At 43.1% G+C, this 19,620-nt stretch overlaps 1 protein-coding gene across 1 annotated transcript in view; it reads left to right on the top strand.

Moving 5' to 3' along the window:
• The window catches only part of SH3GL2 (SH3 domain containing GRB2 like 2, endophilin A1), a 161,489-nt gene that overhangs the window by 125,668 nt on the left and 16,201 nt on the right, over nt 1–19,620 (top strand). The window contains exons 5-6 of the mRNA XM_040417241.1: nt 6,981–7,114; nt 9,774–9,932. Coding sequence (XP_040273175.1) covers nt 6,981–7,114; nt 9,774–9,932 — 293 coding nt within the window. The remainder of the gene's footprint in view (nt 1–6,980; nt 7,115–9,773; nt 9,933–19,620) is intronic.

Here is a 19,620-nt window from a genome sequence, read left to right as displayed (position 1 = left end):
TTCTTCATTATTAACTGAAAATGGGTTAAAAACTAGAATAAAAAAAACACTGTGTACTGGCAATACTGCTGCATAGATATGTAAAGTAGACATAGTCAGTCATTATTGTGGCATTGCAAAGACCAAAGAAGAACCATCAGCCGAAGTGCATCTGTCAGCATGATAAAATCTTTTAAACTACGGTAGTTAAAATGCCTGGTAAGTAGTGTTGAGCGAACTTCTGTTTTAAGTTCGGCGTCTAAAGTTCGGCTTCCGGTTAGCGAAGAATCCCGATATGGATTCCGAATTCCGTTGTGGTCCGTGGTAGCGGAATCAATAATGGCCAATTATTGATTCCGCTACCACGTACCACAACGGAATTCAGAATCCATATCGGGATTCTCCGCTAACCGGAAGCCGAACTTTAGACACCGAACTTAAAACAGAAGTTCGCTCAACACTACTGGTAAGGTTGATCCTACTGAGTAAAACAATGCTTCATTTATGTTCCTCCTTTGTGCTGTTCATGAGAAAAAACATATTACTAATATGAAAATTAGGTCTTCGGTGCACTGAGAGACACCAGATCTCCTCCCCTCGGCATTTAGAGCCTCTCCACCCATTCCCCTTGATTGACAGGCCCAGACAAGATGTCTTGTATCTGTGCCATGGATTACACTATCGGTGCCTTCGCAGTACATCTGCCTCTGCTTCCCCAGCAGCCCAGAAAACTACTGCGCGTGCACCATTAACACCATCCTTCACACGGAAGAGGAGATGCTTGACTTTGTTAGGTGAATAATTACTTCATCGAGGCATGCACAGTAGTCACTTGCAATCCTGGGAAGCATAGAATGATGCAGGGTTGGGGGGAGTGGCTGTAAATGCAGGGAGGAAGAGCTCTGGTGTTCCAAGGGGCTCGGCCCTATTCTTTAATGTGCCAAAAACCCAATTTACATATGAATGAGAATATTGTTTTTAAGAAATGTTGCAACGTAGGAACAATGTGGTATCATTTTTATCATCAGGACAAACCCAACAAGGGGTGACAGATGCTCTTTAACCCCTTAAGGACCGGGCTCATTTTCACCTTAAGGACCAGGCCATTTTTTGGAAATCTGACCAGTGTCACTTTAAGTGCTAATAACTTTAAATTGCTTTGACTTATCCAGGCCATTCTGAGATTGTTTTTTCGTCACATATTGTACTTCATGACACTGGTAAAATGAAGTCAAAAAAATTATTTTTTTTGCACAAAAAAATACCTAATTTACCAAAAATTTGGAAAAATTTGCAAATTTCAAAGTTTCAGTTTCTCTACTTCTGTAATACATAGTAATACCCCAAAAAATTGTGATGACTTTACATTCCCCATATGTCTACTTCATGCTTGAATTGTTTTGGGAATGATATTTTATTTTTTGGGGATGTTATAAGGCTTAGAAGTTTAGAAGCAAATCTTGAAATTTTTCCGAAATTTACAAAAACTCAATTTTTAGGGACCAGTTCAGGTTTGAAGTCACTTTGCGAGGCTTACATAATAGAAACCACCCAAAAATGACCCCATCTAAGAAACTACACCCCTCAAGGTATTCAAAACTGATTTTGCATACATTGTTAACCCTTTAGGTGTTGCACAAGAGTTATTGGCAAATGGGGAGGAAATTTGAGAATTTGATTTTTTTGTCTAATTTTTCATTTTAACCCATTTTTTCCACTAACAAAGCAAGGGTTAACAGCCAAACAAGACAGTATCTTTATTGCCCTGACTCTGCTGTTTACAGAAACACCCAATATGTGGCCGTAAACTACTGTACGGCCTCACAGCGGGGCGTAGAGTGAAAGGTGCGCTGTTTGGTTTTTGGTAGGCTGATTTTTATGGACTGGTTTATTTACACCATGTCCCATTTGAAGCCCCCTGATGCACCCCTAGAGGAGAAACTCCCTAAAAGTGACCCCATCTAAGAAACTACACCCCTCAAGGTATTCAAAACTGATTTTACATACGTCGTTAACACTTTAGGTGTTGCACAAGAGTTATTGGCAAATGGAGATGAAATTTGAGAATTTCATTTTTTTGCCTAATTTTCAATTTTAACCCATTTTTTTCACTAACAAAGCAAGGGTTAACAGCCAAACATGACTGTATCTTTATTGCCCTGACTCTGCCATTTACAGAAACACCCAATATGTGGCCGTAAACTACTGTACGGTCACACAGCGGGGCGTAGAGTGAAAGGTGCGCCGACTGTTTTTTTGACACCATGTCCCATTTGAAGCCCCCCTGATGCACCCCTAGAGTAGAAACTCCATAAAAGTGACCCCATCTAAGAAACTACACCCCTCAAGGTATTCAAAACTGATTTTACAAACTTTGTTAACCCTTTAGGTGTTGCACAAGATTTAATGGAAAATAGAGACACAATTTCAAAATTTCACATTTTTGGCAGATTTTCCATTTTAATATTTTTTTTCCAGTTACAAAGCAAGGGTTAACAGCCAAACAAAACTCATTATTTATGGCCCTGATTCTGTAGTTTACAGAAACACCCCATATGTGGTCGTAAACCGCTGTACGGGCACACGGCAGGGCGCAGAAGGAAAGGAATGCCATACGGTTTTTGGAAGGCAGGTTTTGCTGGACTGTTTTTTTGACACCATGTCCCATTTGAAGCCCCCCTGATGCACCCCTAGAGTAGAAACTCCAGAAAAGTGACCCCATTTTAGAAACTACGGGATAGGGTGGCAGTATTGTTGGTACTAGTTTAGGGTACATATGATTTTTGGTTGCTCTATATTACACTTTTTGTGCGGCAAGGTAACAAGAATTAGCTTTTTTGGCACCGTTTTTTTTTTTTGTTATTTACAACATTCATCTGACAGGTTAGATCATGTGGTAATTTCATAGAGCAGGTTGTCACGGACGCGGCGATACCTAATATGTATTACATTTTTTTAATTTATGTAAGTTTTACCCAATGATTTCATTTTTAAAACAAAAAAAAGTTTTAGTGTCTCCATAGTCTAAGAGTCATAGTTTTTCAGTTTTTGGGCGATTATCTTAAGTAGGGTCTCATTTTTTGCGGGAGGAGATGACGGTTTGATTGGCACTATTTTGGGGTGCATATGACTTTTTGATCGCTTGCTATTACACTTTTTGTGATGTAAGATGACAAAAAATTGCTTTTTTTACACAGTTTTTTTTTTTTTTTTTTTTACGGTGGTCACCTGAGAGGTTAGGTCATGTGATATTTTTATAGAGTCGGTCGATACGGACGCGGCAATACCTAATATGTATACTTTTTTTTTATTTATGTAAGTTTTACACAATGATTTCATTTTTGAAACAAAAAAAATTATGTTTTAGTGTCTCCATAGTCTAAGAGCCATAGTTTTTTCAGTTTTTGGGTGATTATCTTAAGTAGGGTCTCATTTTTTGCGGGATGAGATGACGGTTTGATTGCTACAATTTTGGCGTACATGCGACTTTTTTGATCACTTTTATTACCTTTTTTTGGGAAGTAAGGTGAGCAAAATTTCAATTTCATCATAGTTTTTTATTTTTTATTTTTATGGCGTTCACCGTTCGGGTAAAGTAACATGACCGTTTTATAGATCAGGTCGTTACGGACGCGGCGATACCAAACATGTGTAGGGAATGTTATTTTTTTAATTTTTAATCAGTGATAAATGTGTTTTTGGATTTTTACTTTTTTTTCACTTTTTTTCACTTTTTTTTTTACCCAGATCCACTTGGTTCTTGAAGATCCAGTGGGTCTGATGTCTGTATAATACAGTACAGTACAATATATATTGTTCTGTACTGTATTTTACTTACACTGAACAGATCTATGCTTTCAGCACAGATCTGTTCAGCACCATGGACAGCAGGACGCCTGAGAGGCGTCCTGTTGCCATGGGAACCTTCCCCGTCTGCTCAGAACTTCGCAGACGGGGAAGGGTAAGGATGGGATCTGGCGGGGGGCTGTCTGGGAGCTCTCTCCCTCTCCATCGGGGGGCTGCAAAGGCACAGCAGCCCCCCGATCGGAGAGGGAGGGAGCTCCCTCTTACTGTTAACTTTTTCCATACAGCGGTCCGTACGGACCGCTGTATGGAAAGGGTTAAACGGCTGACATCGCATCACCGATGTCAGCCGTTTATACCAGGGTGTCAGCAATGTGCTGGCACCCTGGTATCCCCACTAGACACCAACGATTATTCAATGGGAGGCGGGCGGGGGATCGCGATCCCGCCTGCCGCACCGCCCGCCTCCCGCACCGCCCCCACCGCCCGCAACACCCCCCCTGCACCTCCCACTGGGCTAAAATCATTCAGAGGTGCAGGGGGGGGTGATAAAAATATATTTTCGGCACACTAAAGTTTCTGATCGCCGCGGTCAGGGACCGCAGCGATCAGAAACAGCAGAAAGCGCAACAAACCGCAGGTCTGAATTGACCTGCGGTTTGTTGCGATCGCGGACATGGGGGGGTCACGGGACCCCCCCGCGCATTTAGCCGAGGTGCCTGCTCAATGATTTGAGCAGGCACCTTGTTCCGATCACAGCCGGCCGGGCGGCAGTGATCGGAACAACACATGACGTACCGGTACGTCATGTGTCCTTAAGGACTCGGGAAACATGCCGTACCCATACGTCATGTGTCCTTAAGGGGTTAAAGGGGTTCTCCGGGAATTGAGAAAATAAAAATACTTAAACATTACTTTATTATAAATATATTCTCAAATACCTTTCATTATTTATAATGGGTCATTTTGTCTAGGGAGCAATGATGAGGGGAAACAAAATGGCCGCCATCCTATTGGTACACACAACACCTGTCCTAATCACACAGGAGAACAAGTTACTTCACAACACTGAGATAAAGAGCTGCCTCATCCTCCTCTCTGCTCTACTGGTCAGTGATTATGATCTTGAATACAGCGGATAAGAACTTTAGCCACATCTGTGGCGAAACATGTTGGGGGAGCTGCAATCCGATTTTTAAGTTAGGCGCAGTTGAAACTGTGTCTGAGCGCGATGGCGACTGCAGACACACCTCGTGTGAGACACCGTAACGGCAGGGAGTCGCAACAAAACCAAATACAATAAAGTGAAAGAGAGGGACTGGAATGCAAAAGCGACCGTATATGACCTATACGATTGTGATCTATACAGATACTAATGTATGAATCCAGCCAATATACCAAAGAGCTGGCAAGCAGAAACAATAAGTCTGTTGCAATAGCAACTATGAGAAGTATAGACTCATCTGATTAAGGCAGAATATATAGGTGAAGCAACCTATATCCCGACTTGCCTCAGTTCAACTGCACCTATACATTTTTAAAAAGTTTTTCTTTTTCTTCCCGATCCATATTAGTTTGAATAAATAATAAAAGCTATGTTTTAAATGACCAGAAACGGGAAACCAGTAGCCTATGGCAAATTTTTATTTACTATTATCCCGGGTCCAAAGGGTCCTTGAAGGAAATTAATAGAGACTGCATACAAATGCAGCTGCTCATTAGCCACCCCAGCCCACAATCCTCTCATGTCTCCTCATCTCCATTCCCCCAAAGATTCACCTGTATTCAGGATCATAATCCCTGACAAGTAGAGCAGAGAGGAGGATGAGGCAGCTCTTTACCTCAGTGCTGTGAAGTAACTTCTCTTCCTGGATGATAAGGACAGATTTTGTGTGTACTAATAGGAAGGCGGCCATTTTGTTTCTCCTAATCATTGCTCCCTAGACAAAACGAGACATTATAACTAATGAAAGGTATTTGGGAATATATTTATCATAAAGTAATATTTAAATATTTTCATTTTCTTAATTCCCAGAGAACCCATTTAAAGAGGACATGTCAGCACTTCTAATATGTGTATTTAAGAAGTAATTGCGTTTCTATGAAATAACCGTTCTGGATCATCTTTTCGTCATAATTCTGCATTGTGCCATTCCTCCGTTATTCCACTTGAATATTTATGAATAAGTTGATAGCTGTGTTTTTACAGTTCAACTAGTCAAAGGTGGTCAATTTTATACATAAATGTCTAGGAGGGATAACAAACTTATTTAATGAAAAATACAGTGGTGTCAGAGATGACAGGTCCTCTCTAAACCCAATTTCCAAGTTATCTAATCTTAATTTAAAGGGATTTCATGAGATTAAAATAAACTTTAGTCTAGAAACAGCATCACTCTTGTCCAGCACATTTCAAGTGACAGCTCATGGAGTATAGTAGCACTGCTTTTGGTAGAAAGCATCCATGTTTTGCTAATCTCACTCAACTTTTTAGTTGTTGTTTTTTGTAGTAGGTTCCTGCTTCTAAATCTTTTCTAATTCATTTTAACATAATATGTGCTGTAGTATATATAAGAATAAAATGGGATGCTACTGGGCCTACCAAGGATATCCAACTTTAGCTGCTTTATTTATTATTTATCTGCTTTATTCTTATTAATAGTTTAGCATTCATCTTTTTTTAAGCTGAATGTGTTTTTAGTAGTTGGTTCCTCTAAAGCCAGTTCCATAGCTCATCACTGTATAAACCAACAGTGCTTCTATTTATCTAAAACATTCATCTTCACAAAAGATGTAATGGAATTTTTTAGCTTTAGATCCTGTCTCTTAATGAAAGATTACAATAGATGGACCTCAGCAGGCAAGGTTAAATGAAATCTGCCCCTAGGAAATGAGAAGTCACACTAACATAAGTTTGTAAGGCAGAAAAAAGACCTACGTCCTTCCAGTTCAACCTATCATCCTGCAAATTTGATCCACCAACCCTCTGTGGTAAGTGATAAATATGTCCACTTTGAGTAATGCTCTTGCAGCCCTGTTTAAAGTTTGCTGCGGTAAAGATGGAGCAAAGGAAAGGTTGTTCCTTATTACCCTACTATTATGGTGCTTTAGGACATCGTTATTTTTATTACTCTATGGTTTTTATGTATGTAATCTTTTATAATTCAGAAATTAACTTTTTAATGTATAATGACCAGGTCCAGCTCTTATTGATGTAGGAGAATCTGTGAGAGAACTTTCTGACATCAAAGACTCATTAGACATGGAAGTGAAGCAGAACTTCATAGATCCGTTACAAAATTTGCACGACAAAGATTTAAAGGAAATCCAGGTATTTCAAAGTGTAATAGTAACATAGAAAATAGAGGCTGCAAAAGGCTTCAGGTTCAAAGTGACTGCAATGTGAGGTCTAGTATGCTGCCTTTAGTGTATCTAGTTTTATGCACCTGCTATAAATGTTTGCCTCCATGTGTAATTGGACCATTGACAAAGTCATGAAATATGACACGTGCAGTTGCTTATCTACATTAGTCAGCAGCATACTAGCTGCAAATAATAGATGCTAGCATTTTATATTATATGTACATGAAATATAATATGGATCTTTTAAATATAGTATCTATATATGGTGTCTTTTTAGGCCTCTTTCACACTGCTGTTATGAGTTCCAGCAGAGAACCGTATGCTAGACGTCACCGGAATGCACATTGACTATAATGGGGACTGGAGGAGATCCCGCAATGGTTGTTGTCCAGCCGAATCGCAGCATATTTGCCGGGTAGCTGCAGGATCTCAGCTGGAGCCTATTATAGTTAATGGGGCCTGCAAGCATTCTGGTAACATCTCACAATGCCGGAGCCAGAGAGCTCATAATGGCAGTGTGAAACAGGCCTTTAAAGGAGTTCTCCAGGAATGATTTAAAATGGCTGCCAGCGACCCATCCTAGAATGTGAGCAGGACTGGCTGCCACCACTTGCAGGGGGGTAAGGGGGCAGCTGTACAATAGATGGTAATTATGTGATCCTGTCTATGATATGCCATCACTTGGAGACCTGTCTAGGGAGATGTTGGAGTGGCACCTCACTACACTGCTCTACAATAGATGGTAAATCATGAATCATGTGATCCTGTCTGATATGCCATCATGGCTGGGCAGCCTAACAGGAAAACTCACTAATATGTAGTATAGGAAAGTGCCAGAGCATAGTGTGTAGTGAGGCCCTACCCCTCGCCCTCCTAGGCAGCTCTGCAAGTGGGAAGCAGTTACTTGTAGTGGAAGTCTTGTTATTGAGAGGCCCAAGATAGAAGGAATATAAGCTGTTGTAATGTTGTTCATACAGTGCATGTCAACTGGCAGGTGGAAAAAGGCTGTCATCACCAAAGATGCAAAGAGAAACAAGTCAAATAATTTAAGGGATTCTATTCTACAGTTCCTGGATATTGATGACCTATCCACAGATATGTTGTCAATATCAGATCATGGGGGTCCAACACCAGGCAGCTGCTTTCAGCACAGCCACTACATTGTGTACATTGGCACAGCCACTTCACAGTGGATGGAACTTTTTACTTCTGTTTTTGGTTTAGCATACATGCATATTTACTAGTTGATCAAGCCAACATACTGTATTCTCATCCACTTTGAGAACATTAAACCACTTGCTGACTGCCCGTAGATTTTAAATGCCTGGCCTGTCAGCATATATCTCAGCAAGGTCTTTGGAGTTCTTGGGCACCTCTCTTACCAAGGACCTTCTACCTTGATTACTAAGGCTACTTACACAGTCGCGTTTGGTGCGGATCCGTCATGGATCTGCACAGACGGATCCGCAACGATAATACAACCGCATGCATCCGTTCACAACGGATCCGTTTGTATTATTTTTAACATTGCCAAAACGGATCCGTCTTGAACACCATTGCAAGTCATTGGGTGGCGGATCCGTTTTCTATTGTGCTATATTGTCAGTGAAAACGGATCCGTCCCCATTGACTTACGTTTGCCTCCGCATCGTCAGCAAGCAGCGTTTTGGTGTCCGGAGCGGAATGAAGGCAGAACGGAGGCAAACTGATGCATTCTGAGCGGATCATTATCCATTCAGAATGCATTAGGGCAAAACTGATCCGTTTGGGACCGCTTGTAAGAGCCCTGAAATGGATCTCACAAACAGAAACCAAAACGCCAGTGTGAAAGTAGCCTAACTTTGGAGGTGCGGTCAGCTCAACAAAGAGCCCTAGTTGTTCCAAATTTCTTCCATTTTTAAGAATTGTGGTGGCCACTGTCCTCTGGGGAACAATCAGTGCAGCAGAAATTTTTTGTACCCATCTCCAGATCTTTGCCTTCACACAATCCTGTCTCTGAACTGTACAGGCAGTTTTTTTTCCCTCCTTATGGCTTAGTTTTTTAACCTGATTGCATTGTCAGCTGTGAGACCTTGTATTGACAGGAGTGTGTCTTTCCAAATCATATCCAATCAACTGAATTTACCATGGGTGAACTCCAGTCGAGGTGTAGAAACATCTCAAAGATGATTTAGAGAAATAGGAGTTGCCCAGAGATAAATTTGTTTCATAAGAAGGAGTCTGAATACGTATATAACATTTTGTTTTTTACTTTTTTAATAAATTTTCTAAATTTTCTAAAATGCTGTCTTCACATTCTAATTATGGGGCATTGAGTGCGAATTGATGGGGGAAAACTTGAATTGTTTTTTATTTTAGCACAAGGCCACAACATGTGAAACAACAAAATGTGAAAAAAGGGAAAGGGTCTGATGACTTCCCAAATGCATTGTAAGGTGATTAACACAATGATACTGATATAGAGGATATTGTAGGTTTTATTATAGATTTTTTTTAGTACATAAAAGTTTTGGGTATTGGAATTAATCTTCTAGAAGGTTCTGAAATCCAAATTAGCATTAAGATCTTCAGTGATCATGCATACAATATAAATGTAAAAAAAAAAAATTCATGACATTCTTTTACAGCACCACTTAAAAAAGCTGGAGGGCAGACGCTTGGACTTTGATTACAAGAAGAAAAGGCAAGGCAAAATCACAGATGATGAGATTCGTCAGGCTCTTGAGAAGTTTGATGAGTCCAAAGAAATCGCAGAATCCAGCATGTTTAACCTTTTGGAGATGGATGTAAGAAATCATTGTTAGCATGCAACTTATTTTAAAGGGAATGGACAACTGACTATATTATAATATTTCCTGTGAAGAGCAGATATTGAGTGTACCAGAACATTGTTCATGAGACATACTTTAAAGGGAACCTGTCCCCAGGATTTAATCCAATATCCATCATGTTGTATGACCCGAAAAAAAAATCTTTCTAAAGTTATACAGATTAGTGAGCTGCAGCGCTGCATAGCTATCAAAATGTATTTTAACCACTTAAAAGCATTTTCAGAGACTTATATACTGATGACCTATCCTCTGGATAGGTCATCAGTATCTGATCGGTGGGGGTCCGACACCTAGGTGTGTATCTGATCGGTTTGAGAAGGCATCGGCGCTCCTGTGAGTGTCACAGCCTTCTCTCTGCTCACTAAGCACAGTGCCACCCATTTGAGTGCGGCTGTGCTGCGCACAGACCATGTGACCGATGGTCGTGACATCACTTGACCTAGGGAACGCTGAGAAAAGGCTGTGGCGCTACTACGAGCACTGGTGCCTTCTCAATAAATTGATCGGCGAGAGTCCCATTTGTCGGACCCCAACTGATCAGATACTGATGACTAGGGATGAGCGAACTTCAAATTTTTAATTTCGGTTATATGGTGAATTGCGTTATGGATTCCGTTACCACGGACCATAATGCAATTCAAGGACGCAATGCATAACGGAATGCCTTCAGAGGCATTCCGTTATGCATTCCGTCATGATAGAAGTCTATGGTAAGCATAACAGATCCGTCTGGTTTTTGTTATGCAGGAGTCCGTTATGTGAGGGTTTTTTTTAAGTTGATACGACTATGACAATACCAAATTTATATAGTGTGTTATTTTTTTGTTTTTGTTTTTACTTTTCCAGCATAATTCCCTGTTTTTAAATCATTTAGATTTTGTTTTGCCATATGCTAGGAACCAAAGCTTTTATTTTTCTGTGGAGCTGTATGAGGGCTTGTTTCTGTGAGACAAGCAGTAGTTTCGATTTGTGCCACTATGAAGTACATATGGCATTTTGATAGCTTTTTGTTCCATTATTTGAGAAGCGAGTTGGCCAAATATTACCAATTCTGGCAATGTTTTTTTTATTTTTTATGCAGTTCATAGTGCAGGGTAAATAACATAACTTTATTCTGTGAGTTGATAAGATTATGATGATGTCAAATATAGTTTGGTGGGGGTTTTACTTACTTTTGCATCATGAAATGACTTTTTTAATTAAAATATATTTTTTTGCATTGCCATATTTTTGGACCCATAATTTTTTTTTATTTTGAGTCTGCTGTATGAGGGCTTGTTTTTTGCCAGGCAGGCTATTGTTTTTAGGGGTACAATATTGATGTGTATATATAATATTTTTGATCATCTTTTACACTATTCTTTTTTACAGGGTGAGGTGACCAAAACCAACACTTCTGTATTATTATTTTTTTGCGTTGTTTACCATACGGAATAAATAATCAGGATCATTTTATAATCTGGTTATTATTGACGTGGCAGTGTATAATTGCAGAAAAAAAGGTCAATTTCTAAAAAAAAAAATTACTTTTTCTTTTTTTTTTTCTTCTACTAAGGGATGTGAGCTTCCAAATTTCTAAATCCTGCTACAATACACTGCAATAATTATCTATTACAGTGTATTGCACCTGTCCATTTTATACTGGTAGGGCCTAATAGGCTTCTATTCATGGCAACCCCTGAGGAGAAGTGTTGGTTTTGGTCACCTCACCCTGTAAAAAAAAATAGTGTAAAAGATGATCAAAAATATTTTTGACCACTTATAAAATGTGTTCAATGTGCTGCCCATTGTGTTGGATTGTCAATGCAACCCTCTTCTCCCACTCTTCACACACTGATAGCAACACCGCAGGAGAAATGCTAGCACAGGCTTCCAGTATCCGTAGTTTCAGGTGCTGCACATCTCGTATCTTCACAGCATAGACGATTGCCTTCAGATGATACGAGATGTGCAGCACCTGAAACTACGGATACTGGAAGCCTGTGCTAGCATTTCTCCTGCGGTGTTGCTATCAGTGTGTGAAGAGTGGGAGAAGAGGGTTGCATTGACAATCCAACACAATGGGCAGCACATTGAACACATTTTATAAGTGGTCAGAAACTTGTAAATAACTCATGAAAGAATAAAGTTACGTTAAAACCAAGCACACCATTGTTTTTCTTGTGAAATTCCCAATAGGTTTGATGTGTCACATGACCCTCTTCCTATTGAAAAAACAAAAGTTGGATTCAAAATGGCCAACTTCAAAATGGCCGCCATGGTCACCACCCATCTTGAAAAGTTTCCCCCCTCACATATACTAATGTGCCACAAACAGGAAGTTAATATCACCAACCATTCCCATTTTATTAAGGTGTATCCATATAAATGGCCCACCCTGTATATTACCATTTTCTGCATACCCTTTTTCTCAGTACTGAAAGGAATAGGCTGCTTTACTTTTTAAAACCATTATGGCACATAGACTGTGGTGGTGGGGGAGACAAATGGGCAGAGATTTTTACCTTTTCATTATGATTTGATTTGATTTTTGATCATGTGTTTGAAACAAAGTTGCCAACTGTCCATGATTTTCAGAACAGATCCTGGCTTTAAAGGGTTTCTGGGATTATTAGATAGGCTCATGTTGCGGCTTACCTAAATGCATTTTAGCTCTTCTTTTTTATTTTATTTTATTTGGACTCTCCTGGCCCTTTTTCTTCATGTTAACAAATTGCTTTAGATTGCCTACATCCTGTATGTAGCAGTTCCTGTTGCTGCGCACACCAAACTTCACTGCGCTTAACAACGCCCAGCTAATTCATAGCTCCGCTCACTCAGCATACATAAACTCCTATCACTGCCCCTGTTGTTTCTTTGAGACACCCATGGCTATAACATCACAAGAAATAAAAAAGAGCTGCATACACATAGTCATGTGAACACAACCTGGAATGAAGGATGGGTGCGATAAAAATAAAAGAAATACATTACATCTACCTTAACCCTTAGGTTACCTTTTTTTTTTCTTCGTTTTTTGCTTTTCATTTTTCTTCCCCATCTTCCTTGAGCCATAACTTTTTTATATTTCTGTTCACATAGCTATGTGAGGGCTCTTTGTTTGCGGGGACAAATTATACTTTCTAATGCCACCATTAATTATGGCATACAATGTAGTGGAAAGCAGTAAAAAAATTCCAAATGGGGTGGAATTGGGGGAAAAAACGCAATTCCTCCACCGTTTTACATGTTTTGTTTGCACAGCGTTCAGTTTGCAGCAAAACTGACCCATGCTTCTCATTCTCTGGGTCAGTACGATTACAATGATACCCCATATGTATAGGTTTTTTAGCATCACATTTTATTAAAAAAAATTTGGGTTAGAGAAGCAATAAAAAATTGGCAAATTGGCCATTGTGACCCTTTTTTCTGTTATGCCATTCGCCGTACTGGAAAAATATTTTCGGTTGGTTTTGGTTGCAGTTATATCCATGATTTTTATATATTTTTTTTGTTATTTAGGTATATTTTTTTTATTATACGGAAAGGGGGGTGATTTAAACTTTATTTTTTTTTTATATATATATTTTTTTAAATTTTGTAATTATTTTGAAGCTCATATATGAGCATATAAAATGCATTTTTTAAATTTTGAACAATGTATTTCTCGCCCATATTCATTGGGGGACATAGAAACCGTGGGTATAGCTATGTCCTCTAGGAGGCGTTGACACTAGGCAGAAGCTGTTAGTCCCTCCCATGGCAGCTATACCCCCTCCAGCCTGGAGAGAGAGCTTCAGTTTTTTCTAGTGTCAATATGAGGCAAGACCTCCCTGCTCTGCAGGGTAGCTCCTGAAGATTTTTATTTTTTTTCCTTCTTTTCAGGTGGGAAACAGTGGTCGCCTAGCATCCCTGTTCTCCCGGAGGAGCACGCCAGCGTTTGCCCGCCACGCTGCCTCCTCCCCCACAAGAAGACAAGATGGACCAGGGCAGCCTCGCTCCCCTGCATCCCGCCAGCAGAAGAGTCACCCATCCAAGTCCCTTTTCCAGCATCCTGCCACTACGGTGCCAGTAGCTGAAGGGGTGACCCTGCTGGAGAAGAGGAAGGGTGAAGATGGCGGCAGGACAGAAGGGAGGATAAAGATGAGGTGAGTACACGGGACTAGGTAAGTATTAACCCTCTTCCCCCTCCCTCCCTCCCTCCCTCCCTCGTTGGTGGCAAATAGTTTTCAGGGGTTAACAGGACTACAAGGGCACATCACAGGGCTTCAGTTATCGTAGCCCAGGACTCCTAAAGACATTCCCTCTCACTCCTCCTCTAGGCCGACTACAAGGGCACATAGGTGGTTAATGCAGTGGGGGACACCCTGGCAGGCGCTGTTCTGGCAGTGCACCGGTCAGACATGCAGGGAGGGGAGCAAAGTAGGATACCTACAGCCATGATCCGCCCCCTTTGGGAGCGGACGTCCGCCGTGCACCGCAATGGTGTCTGCCCGGGGAGGGGGGGGAGAGAACGGCCCATCGCTGTTGTCTGCCGGCTGTGTGGTTGTCTGCCGGCATTTCGCGCGCTGCTCCGGGTCCCTCTGTGGTCCGGCCGGTGCTCCCGGTCAGCCGTGCGCAGGGGCTTTGGATTGCAATTTGCTGCCTGCTGGGCTGCAGCTTTCGTCCCCTGGTGGTACTTTCGTACTCTGGCGCGAATTCTTCCCGCCCTACTTCCCCCTCCCCCAGAAGCCCGCTGAGCTCCGCCCGGTCCTCAAGACAGCCTTAATTCTTCCTGGCCAGCCACCTCTTTTAGGCCGGCACAGGGTTTCTATCTCTAGTGGTGCCGTAATGTGGAGGAATTTAACCCCTTTTCCTGCCTCTTGTCCACTTAGGGCCGGCATCCCAGGTAAAAAAAATAATAAAAATGTGCGTCCATACGGGTCCCCCTCCTCAGCCCTCATCACCGCAGGACCACCCTGTCTGTGTGGTACCAGACTGGGCCCGTGTCCTATCTCGGATAAGGAGGACCTCTCATAGTTCCCAATCCGCCCTTCGGGGCCATTTGGTTGATAATTCTCCACCTGCGCAAATCCCGTGGAGGACAGCTGAAGTATTCCCAATCCACCCTCCTGGGTCGTTTGGTTGATAATTGCATTGCTTCGGGATACAGTACTTGCCTTATACATTGTCCCCTGCCATAGGTGGACTAAGTATAATAACACTGGTTTCAGTGCCGGACGTACACATTCCCCCTTCTGAGGGTGGCGGAATTGCATCTCGACTGGGTTCGGTACCTGCCGTATGCATTAGCCCCTTCCATAGGTGGCGTGATGACATTATTACTGGTTACAATGTGTGCTGTATGCATTACCCCTTTGCTCGCCTTATGCACTAGTTCTCGCCATGGGCATTAGGTGGAGTATTTTCTCTACCACTGGCTTAAAGGGGTTGTCCGGGATCAAAACATTTAAAAAAAAATTAGTTTACTCACTCTTAATAGCCGATTCAAGGTCCCCACATATGTTTTTTTGTATTTTCTCCTCTTCTACAGGGCTCCGACAGTCCCCCATTCATTGTTGACATCAATGTTTATGTTAGTGCTAACTTCCTGCCGCACATGGTCACCTCCTCTGTGCATCCGCCCCCCTGAATCATTCTTTCTCCAGCCTGCTGCAGCATTTGCCTGCATTTTACATAGGAGGCGTTTACTATGCTAAGTAGCATAGTGCTCTGCCTCCTTCATTGAGAAGAAAGCGCACTGCCCGGTGACGTCACCGGACCAGAGGGGCGGGGTTTATCATCATGTGTTGCCACCTAGTTTCCGCCCCTCAGTGCGCTCTGCATAATCACTGAGCACACTGAGGCTGACGGTGACGTCACCGGGATCCCTGCGAAGCGGAAGCAGAGGCTTCGCTCTGCAGTAAGGGACCCGGTACGTCACTGAATCTTTGAAAAGCGGCACTTCCGGCAGAGGATTTATGACATGAAAACGGGCATTAGAAAAGTCTGACAAAGGTAGGACAGGAATGTATGTAATATTTATGTGCTTGGTGTTCACTTGTAGCAATGTCCCCAATCCCGGACAACCCCTTTAAGTACTTGCCGTATGCATTCCACCTTCCATAGGTAGGGTAATTGCACCACCATTGGATACGGTCCCGACTGTCGCGCTATCCTTACATAGGCGGAGTGTTGCACATCGCCGTGCTTCCTGTTGCATTACTCCCTTCCACAAGTGATCCACTAGTGGGGGAATAACTAAACATCGTCGGATGCTGCAATTCAACTGCGCCACGGCTCTAGGTGCCTTCGCTTATTTCACAAAGGGGCGTGGCAACAGTCGGTTCTCGCGGGTGCCCGGTACTCTTACTCTAGTGGTATATGGGTGCCCCCAGTGGCTATGGTGGCTATTCCTCATTGTATCCTTCTTTTCTTTTTGGTGCTGGTTTTGGGCATGATTATAACATCCTCTGTCTTCTCAGGGGGTTACCTAGCATCACTTATGTGTCTTAGAGACCCCCATCTCCATTGGCCTCCATTGTTCCAGTCGGTCATATTGTCAGCATCAATACGTAGTGCGTACACCATTGCACATATATGGCAAATACGTTCCAGCGAGTGTTTCACTGACTCTGTATTCTATATCCACCACTCCTCCTTCTCTGGGAAAGTGGTTATGCTGGCACTCTGGTTTAGCTACTACAGCGTGTTCTCCTCCACAGGTGCAACTTTTTGCTAATGCTCGAGTTTGTGGTCGCCGCAGTGGGATATCCCCCTCAGATAGGGGCCTTACCCTCGCGCTAGCTTGGCAGTTGTTCCTGTTCAGCGCCCTTCCAGGTAGAGTTTTTAAGGTTGGCTCTACTTAACTGGGGTAGTATGGTACGTGGCTTCTACAGATAGTCTCAGGCCTCCCCCTTTAGTTTTTCGCTGACTGGGCAAGCGCTGGCTACTACTGTGGGAGAAGTATTGCGTTACCACTACATACTTGGGTTCTTACTGCACAGCTCTTTCATCAGGTGGTGGACTCTTCTAGCACTGAATTCGGTGGCCTCTGCGGGTGGCCCCCTCCTCTGCTGGGGTATGGGGCTAGCAATACAGTGTGACTTCCCTTGCCTGTCTTCCTCCTCAGGCGGAGTTTTTGCACAGCCACTTGATCCTTGGCTACTTCTGTATAGCGCCGATCTCAGACGGGGAATGGGCTTAGACCTAGCCTATTCTTCTCCTGTCTTTTTCCTCCTCTGGTTCATAGCCACCCCGGAAGCCTTGGTAGCTCCTGCGTTACTACCTTTCCCTCATCTGCATTTGCACGGGGTATTCGTTTTGTGGCCTTCCATTTCCAGACACGCTCTGGTCTCCTTCTACAGGGAATCCTTCCATTGGTCCCGGGTGTGCTGACGGTATCTACACGAAGGCTTCCCACCTCTCTCTCCCGAGCAAGAGATCCGGAAGCATGCGGTGTGGATGCCCTGATATCTCCTTGGCAGGAGTTCTCCCTCCTTTACGTGTTTTTCTCCTTCCCCCTCCTACCCAGGGTTCTACGGAAGATCAAGATGGAGGGCATGCCGACAATCCTAGTCGCTTCGGATTGACCCCATTCTGGAGACGTCCCTTGGTCACTGCCACTCAGAGACTATCTTCTTCACAGGGTCCGGTCTTACATCAGCATTTAGTTTTTTTTTTTTTTTTTTTTGTTTGACTGCGTGGCTATTGAAACCGCCATTCTGACGTGGAGAGGGTTTTTGGCGGACGTCATCCGCACTATGATTCAGGCCAGGAAACCTGCATCGCCCAGGATCTATTATAGGACCTGGAGGTCCTTCCTGGGCTTCTGTGAAAGATGGGAAATCCCCTCACTCCGTTTTTTTTTCTCTCCCCACGGTCCTATCCTTTCTACAATCGGAGTTGGACCTTGGTTTAGCCCTTAGTTCCTTGATGGGTCAGGTGTCAGCGCTTCTATCCTGGGGGACACAGCTTTTCCAGTGTCCTCTGGCTCCCCTGGCGCCCATGAAAACCTTCCTTCAGGGAGTGGTACATAGGGTTCCTCCGTACCGTCCTCCTCTACCGCCTTGGGATCTGAATATAGTCCTCAGCGCTCCAGTCTCCCTTTGAGCCCTTGCGGGAGATCTCACTCCGACTCCTGTCCTAGAAGGTAGTTTTTCTTTTGGCTATCACATGCATCAGATGGGTGTTCGAGTTGGCGGCGCTCTCTTGCAGAGAACCCTTCCTGGTTCTTTACAATGATAAGGCGGTTCTCCGGCACATTCCTTCTTTTCTCCCGAAGGTGGTCTCTGACTTCCATATCTAAGAAATTGTTATTGGATCATTGGATGTTGTCAGGGCTCTGATTGTTATTTGGCAGCCTCCAGTCCCTTCTGGCGTACGGAAACCCTTATTTGTCATCCGTAGGGTCTTCGCAAGGGATTGGCGGCCTCCAAGGTGGCACTTGCATGTTAGATTCGGTCTGCAAGTGCTGAAGCATACCGCGCCCGGAGCAGGGTTCCGCCCTTAGGTGTCACGGCTCACTCCACCAGTTCGATGGGCGCTTCTTGGCCTCAGAGGAATCGCGCTTCGGTCGCACAGCGGTGCAAGGCGGCTACGTGTCCTCCTTACACACATTCACAAATTCTACCAGCTGCATATTTATGCATCAGCGGACACTGCTTGGGCCGCATGGTCTTGCAGGCGGCAGTTTCTTAGATACCTGCAGGGACGCTTGCTTCCATGGGTCTGTGGTTTCTCCCTCCCTGTGGACTGCTTTTGGACGTCCCACGGTTTCTGTGTCCCACAAAGCATATGGGCGAGAAAACAAGATTTTTGTAAAACTTACCAGTAAAATCTATTTCTTGCTCTTTATTGGGGGACACAGCACCCACCCAGTATTGTTGTTCGGCCTCAGTTGCAGCAGTGCTGGTTAGAAACCAGTTGTGGTTCCTTGGCATTGTTGGTGTTCCACGTTTTTTCGTTGGTTGACTTGCCTCTCCTACTGCTTGTACACAAACTGAAGCTCTCTCTCCAGGCTGGAGGGGTTATAGCTGCCATGGGAGGGGCTAACAGCTTCTGCCTAGTGTCAACGCCTCCTAGAGGACGTAGATATACCTACGGTTTCTGTGTCCCCCAATGAAGAGCGAGAAAGAGATTTTACTGGTAAGTTTTTTTACAAAAATCTTGTTTTTTTAAACTGGACTTATTACTGAGAATTGCTTATTTCTTATGTTGGCCTGCAGTTTGAATGTTATCAGCCTCTTCAGCGAGGCTGAGCGCATTCAAACCAATTACCGGCATCCCCATTGGCCGCAAGGGATGCCGGTAACACTTATTTAGATGCCGTGATCTCACTTGGTCACGGCATATAAAGGCTTTAATTATGCCGATTGCGGTAGTTAGCCGCAGGTCTCTGCTGTTTGAAACAGCAGAGACCTGCCGGCCGTGACTGGATGTGAGAGCGGACACCTTGTTTGCCTGTTGCTCCAGCGCAGTACATGTAGCGAAAGGGTTAATGATAGATGATTATTTTAAAGGATGTTGATACAAACCAGAAAACCCCTTTAAGGATTTGTTTTGGGATGTTGATGAACTAGTCCACAATGTCTTTCTTCTTCTGTATGTTATATTCAATGTATGTCCTCAAGACATGGAATGAGAAGTAATAAAATGCAGGAAGTATTGTGTAATTTAAATCAGT

This window comes from Bufo bufo, chromosome 2 (assembly GCF_905171765.1).
Source record: "Bufo bufo chromosome 2, aBufBuf1.1, whole genome shotgun sequence".
NCBI classification, from domain to species: Eukaryota; Metazoa; Chordata; class Amphibia; order Anura; family Bufonidae; genus Bufo; species Bufo bufo.
The sequence above is the reverse complement of the archived record's forward strand: the minus strand, read 5'-3'. Positions and strand labels throughout refer to the sequence as shown.